Here is a 12,597-nt window from a genome sequence, read left to right on the forward strand (position 1 = left end):
GTTAAACTAGGTCAGAACTTCGGATGCAAACTTCCGAAAGGCTGTCCCATTCTTCTTTGTCTTGTTGATCATACCGGAAGTCCTGCCAGCCATATTGATGTACTATCCTCGGTTTCTACCGTCTGCCTGCTTGACTCCTGAGTACATTGTATGTGTTTGGAATGGAAATTGAAATTTGGAGGCTTTGGAAAGCTTTGAACACTATTGGCGTGCGTTTGGAAGCTACTGTTTCGATGCTCAAGACAACGTATTCGTATAGGAGAAGGGATGGAACAATCTAGCTAAAGTGAGGGAAGAGATGGCTGCTAGAGCATGTCTTGATGTTATAGCGGGTGGTACGGTGAGTTTTTAGATGGCATTGCTAGTACGGCGACAGACAGTGATGATCTGGTTTTTTTTTCGTTTGCCAAAGCTGATTCTCAAATCAATATCACTTTCATTAGTTAAATCCTCGAGATTTCTTATCTCCGTTCTATATTCGCGAACTAGCTTTTGGACAAGGACAATACTTTCGGCCTGAAAATATGGAGAGGGCTCAATTACGGCAGTTTGTGAGGTACATACCAGCAAAAAAACCACTACTTGATGTGATATCACACGGTGCGCGTCTCCTCAACGACGTCCATTTCTCAGGTACATGGGCTTCAATTCATATGCACCATCATGGTGGATGAAGAGATCGTTATGGAAACACTTTAATGAGGTGCTGCAAGATGATGTCGTAAGTGTTGACTAATAAAATCCAACGCAATTGATTCTTTTTTGGTTGCTGACTCTTACGCTTAAACGTCTCTTGGTTTGCATACAGCTCCTGGCAAAAGAAGGCACAACCAACCTATCACAGACAGAGTTAAGGAGTGCCGTTGAAGAACGAGGGTTGTAAGTTGGTGCTTCAGAAGGACTGAATTGAACCTATGTGGTGGCCTAGCGATCCATTTCTTCGCCTCTTCTCGATCACGCACATACCACACACCTCGCTCAAACCATTGACAGACTGCCTTACACACCATCTCTCAACTTTTCATAGACCAAGTAGAGACCTAACGCAAGACGCCATGAAAGACTTCCTCGAGGTCTGGATATCAGTGCGTGCATCATCTTCCTCTCCTCGACCTTCTGAAGCTTCGTCGTTGCAAACGCAAGGCATGGATGTCCCAATAGGCCTGCTATGGTACATGGCAATGTTTAGAGTGTATCTTTCTCGTATTGACAAGACCAAGAACGAAATGGGAATTGATGTAGATATCATTGTAGAGAGCCATGATAATTTTAAAAACAAGATAACTTGAGCAACACAACGCACTTGATATACTGAAGAATTATTTATATTTTTAAACAACAAAAATGAGATGGGAGTGTTTTTTTGTCTTCTTTTTCGTTTGTCTAGGTTATGCATATGGACAAAGGATGCAGGAGTATCAGGTGCATGTTTACTGTTGTTTTTGGTGATCAAACCTACCCTCCAAAAAGGGCTAGCCAGAAAACTTATGTGGGTATATATACTTTTGTATAAATGCAAAACTTCCTTCTTCAACTCCAACAACTTCATTCATTCGAGCACCAAATCTCCAGCTTGTTTTCAGATGCCGATATAGATCCAGAGCCACCAAACCCATATAGACGTAATGCCAACTCCATATCTTCTTGATCAGTCATCAAGACTTTTTCACCATCTTCGTCTACATAACGTAATCGTAATGGATGAGTGGATTGGAACTTCTTTTCTATACGTGATGACAGGTCTGGGAAGAGCGTGTTGGGTGCGATGAGCATCATGAATGTGTCGTCGCCATAGTGGCACTTGAGCTTGATCTATTTTGAAATCAGTCAGATTTTTTGTTAGCTTGTCGTCATTCAAAAATCGAATTCAGCTCAATTTCAATACAAAACAAAACAAGTACGTACCCTTCCACCAGCATCCGGAGAGCTGAGTGCTGGCGACGAAGGTCTGGCTGAGGTAGGTGTTCTGGAATTACTAATGAGATCAGATGGTCGTCGTAGATTGGCATACTCTCGATCACCAGATGGCCTCCTTCCATTTCCTGCATAATCCGACGGATTGTCAGATGGTCGACGCTGACTGCCAGCATTTCCATACTCTGATTCCTCCGATGGTCTTCTCGTCTGCCCATATGGACTACCATCTGGTTTCAAAGACTGTTTTCGTGGTCTATATGAGGAATCATGTGATGATTGTTGTTGTGGTATATACTGAGGTTCTGGTTCTCGTGCTTCAGGAGATGCTCGACCACCTCTGCTTGTTGTCCATGTTGGTTGTGATGATTGTGTTGTTGCAGAGGTGGGTGAAGCGTATGATCGTTCTTTGGGTGGTGTTGGTGTCATACTTCTATTGTTATTACTTTCGTATCTAGTGTCGAGTGTCGCGGCGGATCGTGTAGTGTCAATCGTTTTGGATCGGGTAATGGCAATACCTCCTCTATCATTGTTGCTGTCGTCTCCTCTAACAGTGTCTATTGTTCTTGATCTGGCGGATGCAGTTGCTGCTCGTTGCAGGTTTGGACTTGATGCCGCGACTTGGAGGACATCATCTAGAGGTCCTCGTGTTGCTGTATTGCGATCCAAAGTAGCCGCCTAGATTTTGTTCAGAGATGAGTGAGACTAACATGCAACGAAACCTTGAAGAGGCCAGGGGTATGCTCCATCAGATACTGGGTGACAAGATTTTTTTTACCTTAAGCCTTTTCCCACTAAACCCTGTAAAGTTGTCTGCAGCTTCAACAGCAGCGACGACTTTGGAAGACCCCAAATAGTCTACTTTGGCAGTATTTTCAATCTTTGATGCAGGTGGCTTGTATAATAGTTGAGGTGGCACATCAAAAAGTGATAGCTTGTCGGCAGATCGAGGACCCAGTTCCTGAGCCTGTTCAATCCTCTCATTGTCTAATAGATTGTACGATATTCAGCTATTATATTGATAAGCAACAATACATACGCCTCGTTTGCTTAAAGGCTGAATCGTAAGAAAAAAAAATGTGCCAGGTCATCATAATACCTGCTTTTGAATCTTTTGGACGATCTCGATAAGCATCGTCGAGGTCCTCAAGTCCAGGATTCACACTTCCCAGCTTGATAAAGCAGAGGCCACGATTGAATTGGACATGACTTGAATACAACTTGAATGGTAGTCCAAGTTGAGTGTAATCAATCAATCGGACACCTCTCATTTTCTATAAGCGAATGGGTTGGCATGATGATACACAAGATACAATCGTCTAGTAGTGGTTACCTCCAATGCCAAATCATAATCATTGAAAGCCTCTTCGTATCTCCTGGTTCGAAAGTAGCACCATCCACGTTGAAAGTATGCGATAGAGAGATATGTGTCTTTGCGTACAGCTGACGAGAAGGCTTTGAGCTACAATATAACGAAAGGTTGGGTCAACGCCTAAGGAAGCTCCGATACAAGAGATCACCCGGTTCCAACATACAGCATCATCGACGTGTCCGATCTGCAAGAAAGCCATTCCAATGTTGAATGAGATCTTGGAGGTTTCTGGAATAGCCTGATGAATGGAGTCATTACAATATGAGATTGGGTTGAATTGACATGTCTCCTTTCTGTTTGTGTCTGGTTGGATCCCGAACGAGAAAGAGAGTGGCACGTTTTGATGATGATAATCAATAGTACCTCAAAGTAATCCAGAGCGCGCTCGTAGTCATTAGCTTCAAAGCACTTGACTCCACTGTTCCATTTCACTAGTTCTTCCTATATTGGATAATCATGGCTGGTGTGAGATCTTTGCGCACCCAAAATCCAAGAAATGTGATTCCAACGATGAGATTGCGAGAGAGTCTATGTATTAGTACCTTGAGAGACATGATCACTTCCTTGTTACTATACAGTGAGCAGCATTCACTCCTCCTTCTGATTACTATAGTAACCTTGCTGCTTGCTATGGTAATCTTTTGGCTTGCTCCAAATTGACGGCTTTCTCAGGTTCAGGTAGTCATTCTGACCGCACGAGCGCCAAGAGTGAGAACGCGAGTACGATTATGACCAAAAGAAGATATTTATCGTGAATACACTGAATATACGTATAACGACGCGTCGTGGAACGTGTGAGAACGTGATCCATGACCCAAACACATGTAATTACCAACCATCGTGAACAGAAAACAAAGTTCAACAGTTGACATCATTAATTCCATTGATTATTCATATGAAATCGTAAAATCGTCCTAAAACTATGCTTCATCTCATTACTATCACATCCAGAAGCGACACATGTTTTCACAAATGTGCTTGTGGGTGTTGCTGCTGTTCTCGTGATTGTTTAAGCTTCAGGGCCTTGAAGCACTCAACGAAGCACTTTATCAGGGCAGGCGTTCTTCTATCTCCCGTTACACTGTCAACCACGGCTCCATTCATCACGTAGGCGAAGCTGACATTGTTTTTGCGATCAAACAAGTTTTGGCTTCCTCCGTACCCTCTCCATCCTTCCCAAAACACGTCAGAGTCAGTTCCAAACTCTGGTCTGTAAGGTAGAACAATGAGGGCGGTTAGATTTGAAAGAAATGATGCCAAATGATCTGGTTGCGACTAAATGTACTTGCCTATTTGGGACAATCTCGTTCTCCCAGTTTGCCCAGCCGGCAGCAGCCCATGTGAGTTGCATTCCGGGGAAAAGACCGTCCTGCGTATCATAGAGTGAGAAAGACAGAGGAGGTATACACATAACAATCGTACGGTAACGGAAAGCAAATCTGAACAGAAGCAGCACAACCACCACAACGATTAAGATACTCTGTATAGACAACAGCAATACCACCGTGATAAACCAAACATGAAACGTACCTCCATTTTCGGTTGCTTCACAGCAGCCCTCTCCATGCCGGATTTCGTCAAGATAGTCACCCCATCAAGACTGCCGCCATTAGCCATAGCAGCACCAATTCTCGCTAGCGATCTCGCATTCGTAACGCCATTCGTAGATGGCGCTTGTAGAATCCGTCCATCACGAGTATTTGCAACACATATCGGGACAGACGGATGAGGTGGCAAGCCCGTCACGTCAATGGTATTTATAGTTAGATCAAACGTCTCTAACAATCCTGGAGGAGGAGCCGGGATTCCCTTTGCACGATCTGCTTCATCGACGGCTGTTCTGGGACGGTTTGCATATGGGTACAATACAAACGGTGAGATCCGGTCGTCTACTTGACTGGGTGTTCCGAAGTAGAAGGTCAATCCGAGGGGTTTGGAGATTACTTGTTGCACTAGTTGTCCCATGTCGCGTTTCTTGGGGTCAGTTCGTCGAACCAGTTCACTGAGAGGATGGAAGAAAAGCATGAGCTGCCTTTTAGAGTTTTGTTCGTAGTTCAGGTTGATGGGGCTCACTTTGCATAAAATCCTCTAGTACAAGCGAAGAACGGTCAGTTATTGAGGCCTTGCACAAAACACTGGCTGGCAAAATGGTATATACCTTGTCCATGCGTGATACACTTCGGTGGTCTTACCACCGTGCAGATGTGGTTGAGCAGCTAAATGAGGAGCCATAGCGTCCAAGTCTATAGTTCAAACAACGTATCGGTAACAGCAAAGACATCATGGCACAGCCAGTGTGCATATACCAGACCTTGCAACTTCTTTGGCGTGGGCTTCTTCTTCAGCCCTTCAACACCTCCTCTATGAGCCATAAGCTCTTTGACGAGCACGTTTTCCTTGTTTCCTTGAGCGAATTCAGGCCAATGTTGGGCAATTTTGTCGTCATAGTCTAAGAAGAAGTCAATTTGATAGTACGCATTGAACTCAAAGAAGAGAATCGATTTCAAGCTGGGTTTGACGTACCGAAATTGCCTTGGTCGACCTCATGTGCTACGAGAATGCTCTCCACGAGCTTTGAAGATGAAAACACTACCTGCAAACTACCGGCGTATACACGGTCATACGTTTCATCAAAGTACCCTCCTTCTAAATCTACAACTTTCTTGCCTACAGGAGTTCGAAACAAAATGGGATTGTGTTTGTCAGAACAAGTGTCTGGATGTTAAGCGGTTTCGACAGCGATGTAACCAGTGGCAAGAAGCCAACGAAACTGATGCAGTATTACCATTAACGTAACAACAGATTCCAGCGCCAAGCTCTTCTCCAGCATCGAAATTGGCCTGGAACACCTCACGTAATCTCTCAAACCCAGGTTCGACTCTTCCAACGATTGGGAAGGTGGTAGGGATCTTGATGGTAGACATTTCCTAACTCAAAGTGGCGATGAAGCCGTCCTCTTCAACCCCTACGATGAAAATCTCAGAAGCTGCGAACAAGGATTCAGTTTCACAAAAAGTCCGTGGATAACACAAGAAGTAGATTTCATTTGGAAGGCGGCAGGGAATAAGTAAACAATTTATTAAAAATTACCTGATATGAAATCCATGATTTGAATGTTGAGAGTTCTCTTCCGTGGCATTCTGATGTTAACAATTTCTTGTTTTAAGGCCAAACACTTTGAACTTTGAAATTAGCACTATGAGGCGTAGCGATCGCCACAATTTTATTTGAGATCTGGATACCAATTGCATTTTGAAAGCGATTTAAAACGCTTTTTACCTGCATTTGAAGTCTTTTCCAAGCGTACGGCTCCCTCAAAACAACCATATGACAAACCCCCTATCATAGATCAGATACCTGGAATCACTCCAAACGCTTATGATATCTGATTTGAATTCATGCTGACGGGACGTCATCGTTTCGTGAATATAGAGTACGATGCACTGGTTCCTCCAGTAGGATCAAAGTCATGTCCAATTTGAGTCTCGTGATACGAGATGGGATATTGGATGCATTTTGTCTCGATTAAAGAAAATGCAAGGCTGTATGCCATGTCCCAAAGTACGCGGAGACATGGGCTCGATGTGTGTAGTTTCCTTGCAAGTATGGATCCGTGGTCCTTAGTGTAGCCGATTCTGAAGGTTGCAGTTCTGGAGACTCTTCGTGTTTAGCCTCTCCAACACAGTGATTTGTGTTTGCTCATGGACTCAAAAGTCTTTAGAGATCTAATAGGGCGCGAACTTGCTTGTCAGGCAGACAGCGACAAATTGGCACAAAAGAAAGACGTCCCCAAAATGAACTACGATTAACCCTCCAAGATTACGTTCAGCGAATCAATAGGATACATCATATCTAGCACTCCAACAAATAATTCTTTACACCCTGAGGTGTGATGGTAACAAACACAACAAGCAAACTTCAAATCCCATAGTCCATTTAAATTAATCATGCCAAACTGGCCACAAAGATAACTTGAAACTACATGCCTCTGTTCTTGAAACTATACGTCACAATGCCTCTGTCCATAGCCATATTCCTCTTTACAGATGCGATTGCTTCTGTTGCAGTGCCTTATAGCATTCAACAAAGCATTTAATGAGCGCTGGAGTCCGTCTGTCTCCACTCACGGAATCAGCAACACATCCGTTCATCACGTACGCAAAACTGATATTGTTTTTGCGATCAAAGAGGAATTGGGAGCCTCCATATCCCATCCATCCTTCAAAACATACGTCGGGATCCGTTCCAAGATCTGGCCTAAACAAGGAATGAGCGAGGATGTTAGTTTCGACAGAATGGTGAAAGTTTGATGTTGATTTGTGAGTGAGAACTTTACCTGCCAGGTACAATCTCAGTATCCCAAGATGCCCAACCCGCAGCTGTCCATGTGAGTTGCGTTCCCGGGAAGAGAGCATTCTGTTGGTCATACGTTGAGAGGGTTAGAGGTTACATCCCCAGGGGCACAAAAAACGAGTTTTGGGGAATAGCCAGAAGCTACCACCACGACGAGATGATGCTGAAAACAACAGCAGTCACCAACATCACATCATCGATACTTACGTCCATTCGAGGCTGCTTAACAGCAGCCCTATCCATTCCCGATTTCGACAAGATTGTCACCCCATCGAAACTCCCTCCATTAGCCATAGCAGCTCCAATCTTGGCCAAAGACCTCGCATTTGTTACTCCATTAGATGACGGTGCTTGCATAGCACGTCCTTCCCGAGTATTCGCAACGCATATCGGTACAGATGAATGGGGTGGCAAGCCCGTCACGTCAACAGTATTTATAGTTAGATCAAACGTCTCTAATAGTCCGGGTGGAGGAGCTGGAATTCCCTTTGCACGATCGGCTTCATCGACCACAGTTCTTGGACGGTTTGAGTATGGGTACAAGACCACTGGTGAGATACGCTCGTCGACGTGACTCGGTGTTCCGAAATAGAAGGTCACTCCAAGAGGCTTCGATATTATGTCTTGCACTAGCTGACCCATGTTACGTTTGTGGGGATCGGTTCTGCGAACCAGTTCGTTAGCGTAAAGGCCACGAGTCCAGGCGTGATACACTTCCGTAGTGACACCCTCATGAAGATGAGGCTGAGCAGCTAAATGACGTGCCATGGCGTCCAGATCTATGACAAAGAAAGGAGCACAGTAAAAAAGTTGTGCTAGCAGACCTTGAAAGTATGCACATACTGCACCGAACACACCTTGCATCTTCTTAATTGTAGGCTTATCCTTCAGCCCTTCAACACCTGCTCTATGAGCCATCAGCTCTTTAACTAGCACGTTTTCCTTTTTTCCTTGACCGAATTCAGGCCAATATTTAGCAATCTTGTCGTCATAATCTTGAATATTGCAAAACGAGAATTTGTTAGTCCTTGGAGTTTTCCGCTAAGTGAGCAATCATTGCAATCGATTTATAACTAATTTGACCTACCGAAAGTGCCTTGATCGACCTCATGAGCAACAAGAATGGATTCCACGAGCTTGGAGCATGAAAACACTACTTGCAAACTACCGGCGTAGACTCGGTCATAGGTTTCATCAAAGTAACCTCCTTCTAAATCCACGACTTTCTTGCCTACATGTGTTCAAAACAAAATATGTAGCAATTAGTGATGTTCCACTTTCAACAGTAATGCAACAAGGACGAGAATCAATGCATTTGATGCGGTATTACCATTCAAGTAACAGCAGATTCCAGCGCCAAGCTCTTCACCAGCATCAAAATTGGCCTTGAAAGCCTCACGCAACCGTTCAAATCCTGGTTCGACTTGTCCAACAATTGGGAAGGTAGTAGGGATCTTTGCGGATGTTGGCAGAGCTGGCGTCATCGTTTCGAGTCTTGAGCTCTGCTTGCCAACTTTCAAAGAAAGAACTAGGAGTCAACGTGTGAATCCAAGTTTCACAAAAAGTCAGTGGATACCTCCATACAAGGAATTCCTTCCCATGGTGACTGGGACCACGTCAAAGATCCATTTTAATCTGCCGGCGTGAAATCCAACCTATCTTAATGTGGAGCATCTTGGATGTGGTTTGTGCGCTCGCTTTTTGCTTGCTGCGAATAAGCCAAATCATTTTTATCGAGAAAGACCAGTAGAGGTGTAGCGATCGCTCGGAGATCAATAAATGCCTGGATACAGTACCTGTCGATGCATCGTTTTGAAGTCTAGTTTCTTAGTAAATGAAGTCTGATGTGTGCGTGCTGCCATAACAAACTACTCTCACTGAACAAAGGCCTTCTCGTCCACTTCTTCATAACTAGCTAGTTTCAGTATTTCATCTATTACAATCTAGATACTATTAAAGATGGCGACATATCCTCTTCATTCTGCACCATGATCTTTCGAACTTGGTTTAATTCCTGAGGTGTTAACCCAGCGACAATTCGCAAGTACGAATCAATACTTCCCCATTCTATTGAAACAAGCGTGAGTAAATTCATTACAGCCAAAACGAAGTGAAACTGGAGTAGTGCTCTACCTTGACGAATCCGTTCAAGAGTCAACCGCATAGCTTCAGGTCTTGACGATAACAAATCAAGAGCCCGTTCAGGGGTAATCTTGATTTGCTTCAACCCAGCATGTTTAGCATCCACTTGTATGAATGTTGGGACTGATGCTGTTGGTGCTGCGAGAAAATCAATATAGGTAATTAGATGGAGAAAAAAAACTGGAATCCTAGGGTATGTAAGTAACTTACGGGGATCCAGCACCTCTGTCAATCCATATTCACGACACAGGATATCATCGTCACATCCACAAACACTCAACAGCAGCATGGTAAAGACTCCAACACGATCTTTACCACCACTGCAATGAAATCCAAATCTCTCGCCTTGTATTATTGCTCGAAATAGTTGAGCATATATTGGGGCTCCGAATTTGAGCATTGTCATGTATACTATAAATTTGAGAAGAGGCGGTGAAAAGTTGCACGAGCCGAAAAAATTCGCAGATCAAATAGTGATTTATACCATCAGGAAATCCATTAACACCAAGCTCATACAATCGGAATCTGATTCCAATCGATATTGGTGAAAAGTCGTCTTTAGGGAATATAGGTAGATGGACACGTTCTATTCCGTATCCACTATCATTGATGAAGAGCGAAAGGCATTGGTGAGCATCAGCTTCTTGATTGTTATACTCTTTTTTGCGACATACCTCAAATCATAAGCACCACCAGCAGCTCTAACTTCTTGATCACTGCGCAAATCATACACCTTTTTAGCACCACGGATAGCTAATGCTCGTGCTCCTTGGTCAGAAACGTCTGGCATGATTCTAAACGAAAATAAAAACTAAATCATCACAAAAGGAGCAAATTACCATTTAAAAGCACCAGAGAAATGCTTACCCAGCACTGCGCATAACTCTCCCCATAACAACACGTCCTCCATCCCTTGTAGGATACCCGCCTATGTCCCTCCCATTCCGAATCCCAGGTAGAGCTCTAAACTCGTACAAATCGCTCCCACCAAAAGTCCTCACAAACGCACCCATAGATGTCTCCTGCGTCTTCAGCCACTCCAAAATAATATCAAAGAGCGTCCGTTTCGTAGCAGCAGACGTCCAATTATGATCAGCGTCTTTAACTAATTTGAATGTCTTGTTCCGGGATGGGAGATTCGACATGTAGTGCCCCATTTCGCGGAAACTGACTGCTGTATCTGAGGTGCCGTGAAGCATGAGTACAGGTAGTGATGGGTCCATTGTGTGTAGTTTGCCTTGCAAGTGAGAATCTATAGTCATTAAGGTGGCCCATTCGGCTGTTGTGGTTCTGAATGCTCGCGTCTGGCCTCTCCAGCGTAAGGAGAATTCAAAATGGCCGTGTTCTTTCATGAATTCCAAGTCCTTTAAATGTCTAGAACGAGAGGGTCAAGATAAACAGCACCAAAAAAACACCCATCGGAAAATGACAGATATTCATGATTCAAATATATACCTCTGAGTAAATCCATGCGATATATCATATCTCGCACTCAAACAGACAATCCCTCTAAACACAGTCGGATGCTTCAGCCCATACAATAGCGTAACATTCGACCCACGAGAATGCCCAATAAGATATTTAGGTCTCCAATTCCTTTGCTTTAAATAAAAAACCACAGTTTCAAGATCCTGCAGTTCGTCTAGGTATCCTCCAAATGTGAATCTGCCATCTGATTCACCTTCGCCGGCAAAGTCGAATCTAAATGAACTGTATGGCAGTTCGTGGCATAGCTCAGGCCATATTAGATTCTTATGTGACCATCCACCTATGAATTGATGCGTGAGCTTATGTTGGGTTTCTTACGTCACAGTTTGGACGTGGTGTTGTACCGTGGACTAGAACGACAATGTCAGCTCCATGTCCGTTCTCTATAGTGACTGACTCATCTATGGTCTGCAGCAGACCAACAAGCTTCCCTTCCCGACCAGGTATTCCTACTTTCTGAATGGGCATCGTTTTAACAAATGTTTTTGAGGTTTTGAAAGTTTTCAAGGTGGTCAAGCTTTCGTTTTGGAGAACGGATGCTAGCCGCGACACGTCTCGTTGCTTGCTACTCTATGATGTATGTGAAGTAGGTCCAAACGTGCACCGACCGGTATGCTGTATGTTGATTTTGCAGTCACAAGAATAAAAGGCTGGAAACACCTTCACGCACAGACAAAAGGCAAAATACCAACTCGAACAAAACTTAGCAAAGTTTTCTGTTCCTCAAAATCTTTATATTTGCTACATTGTTGAAAAACGCACTCCACAAAATACTAGCACAACTTATACATCACAACCACCCACAAAAAAGCACGACAGACTATTTGCATAGATAATGTGCATCTCCTTATATCAGTCATTCTTAGAAGCTGAAATCAACTCGCGTCGGAAACGTCGGAAGAGCGACAATGTAGCTTCTCTAAAACACTTCATTCGAGTGTTCCCAAGTTCTGCAGCATTGGCTACCTATAATTGAGCAGCTTTACCTCGTATTGAGCCGCAGTTGCGGCAGCCTCAGCCTTGCTCAACTATCCCAAGGATTCAATGAGAAAGCCGTGAGAGGGTCGGTGTTGGAAGGGAGGGGTCTCAACATGCGTAGAAGGTGATAGCCAAATTGATCGCCTCTTCCAATGGAGGCCAAGTTGCACTTCTTGTGTCCATCATCTTGACAAGCTGGGATCAAGTCCCGTTTAAGAGAGACAATACAGCTTCTCGAAACACTCTTTTCGAAACAATCTTTTCCTCACTCCTTTTGAGGATTAGATGCTTATTGTTGGCCAATCTCATATTCAGCCTGAGCGTTGGCAGCCTCAGCCATGCTCTACTGT

General features: G+C 43.9%; 2 protein-coding genes across 2 annotated transcripts; both read right to left on the reverse strand.

Moving 5' to 3' along the window:
• Positions 1 to 1,545: 1,545 nt before the first annotated feature.
• SmJEL517_g03346 (uncharacterized protein) lies at positions 1,546 to 6,210 on the reverse strand (the record flags this gene model as incomplete). Its single annotated transcript, XM_031169274.1, has 14 exons — positions 1,546 to 1,812; positions 1,906 to 2,592; positions 2,693 to 2,901; positions 3,014 to 3,188; positions 3,248 to 3,376; positions 3,450 to 3,524; positions 3,650 to 3,727; positions 4,572 to 4,655; positions 4,817 to 5,288; positions 5,360 to 5,374; positions 5,445 to 5,529; positions 5,598 to 5,735; positions 5,810 to 5,953; positions 6,072 to 6,210. 14 exons carry the CDS (start codon positions 6,208 to 6,210, stop codon positions 1,546 to 1,548), a joined length of 2,697 nt encoding a protein of 898 aa, XP_031024707.1.
• Positions 6,211 to 7,326: 1,116 nt separating this feature from the next.
• On the reverse strand, positions 7,327 to 9,123 carry SmJEL517_g03347 (uncharacterized protein; the record flags this gene model as incomplete). Its single annotated transcript, XM_031169275.1, has 6 exons — positions 7,327 to 7,543; positions 7,623 to 7,702; positions 7,847 to 8,418; positions 8,497 to 8,634; positions 8,727 to 8,870; positions 8,970 to 9,123. 6 exons carry the CDS (start codon positions 9,121 to 9,123, stop codon positions 7,327 to 7,329), a joined length of 1,305 nt encoding a protein of 434 aa, XP_031024706.1.
• Between the last annotated feature and the right edge of the window lie 3,474 nt (positions 9,124 to 12,597).

Source organism: Synchytrium microbalum (assembly GCF_006535985.1).
Source record: "Synchytrium microbalum strain JEL517 chromosome Unknown SmJEL517_scf0017, whole genome shotgun sequence".
Taxonomy (NCBI): domain Eukaryota; kingdom Fungi; phylum Chytridiomycota; class Chytridiomycetes; order Synchytriales; family Synchytriaceae; genus Synchytrium; species Synchytrium microbalum.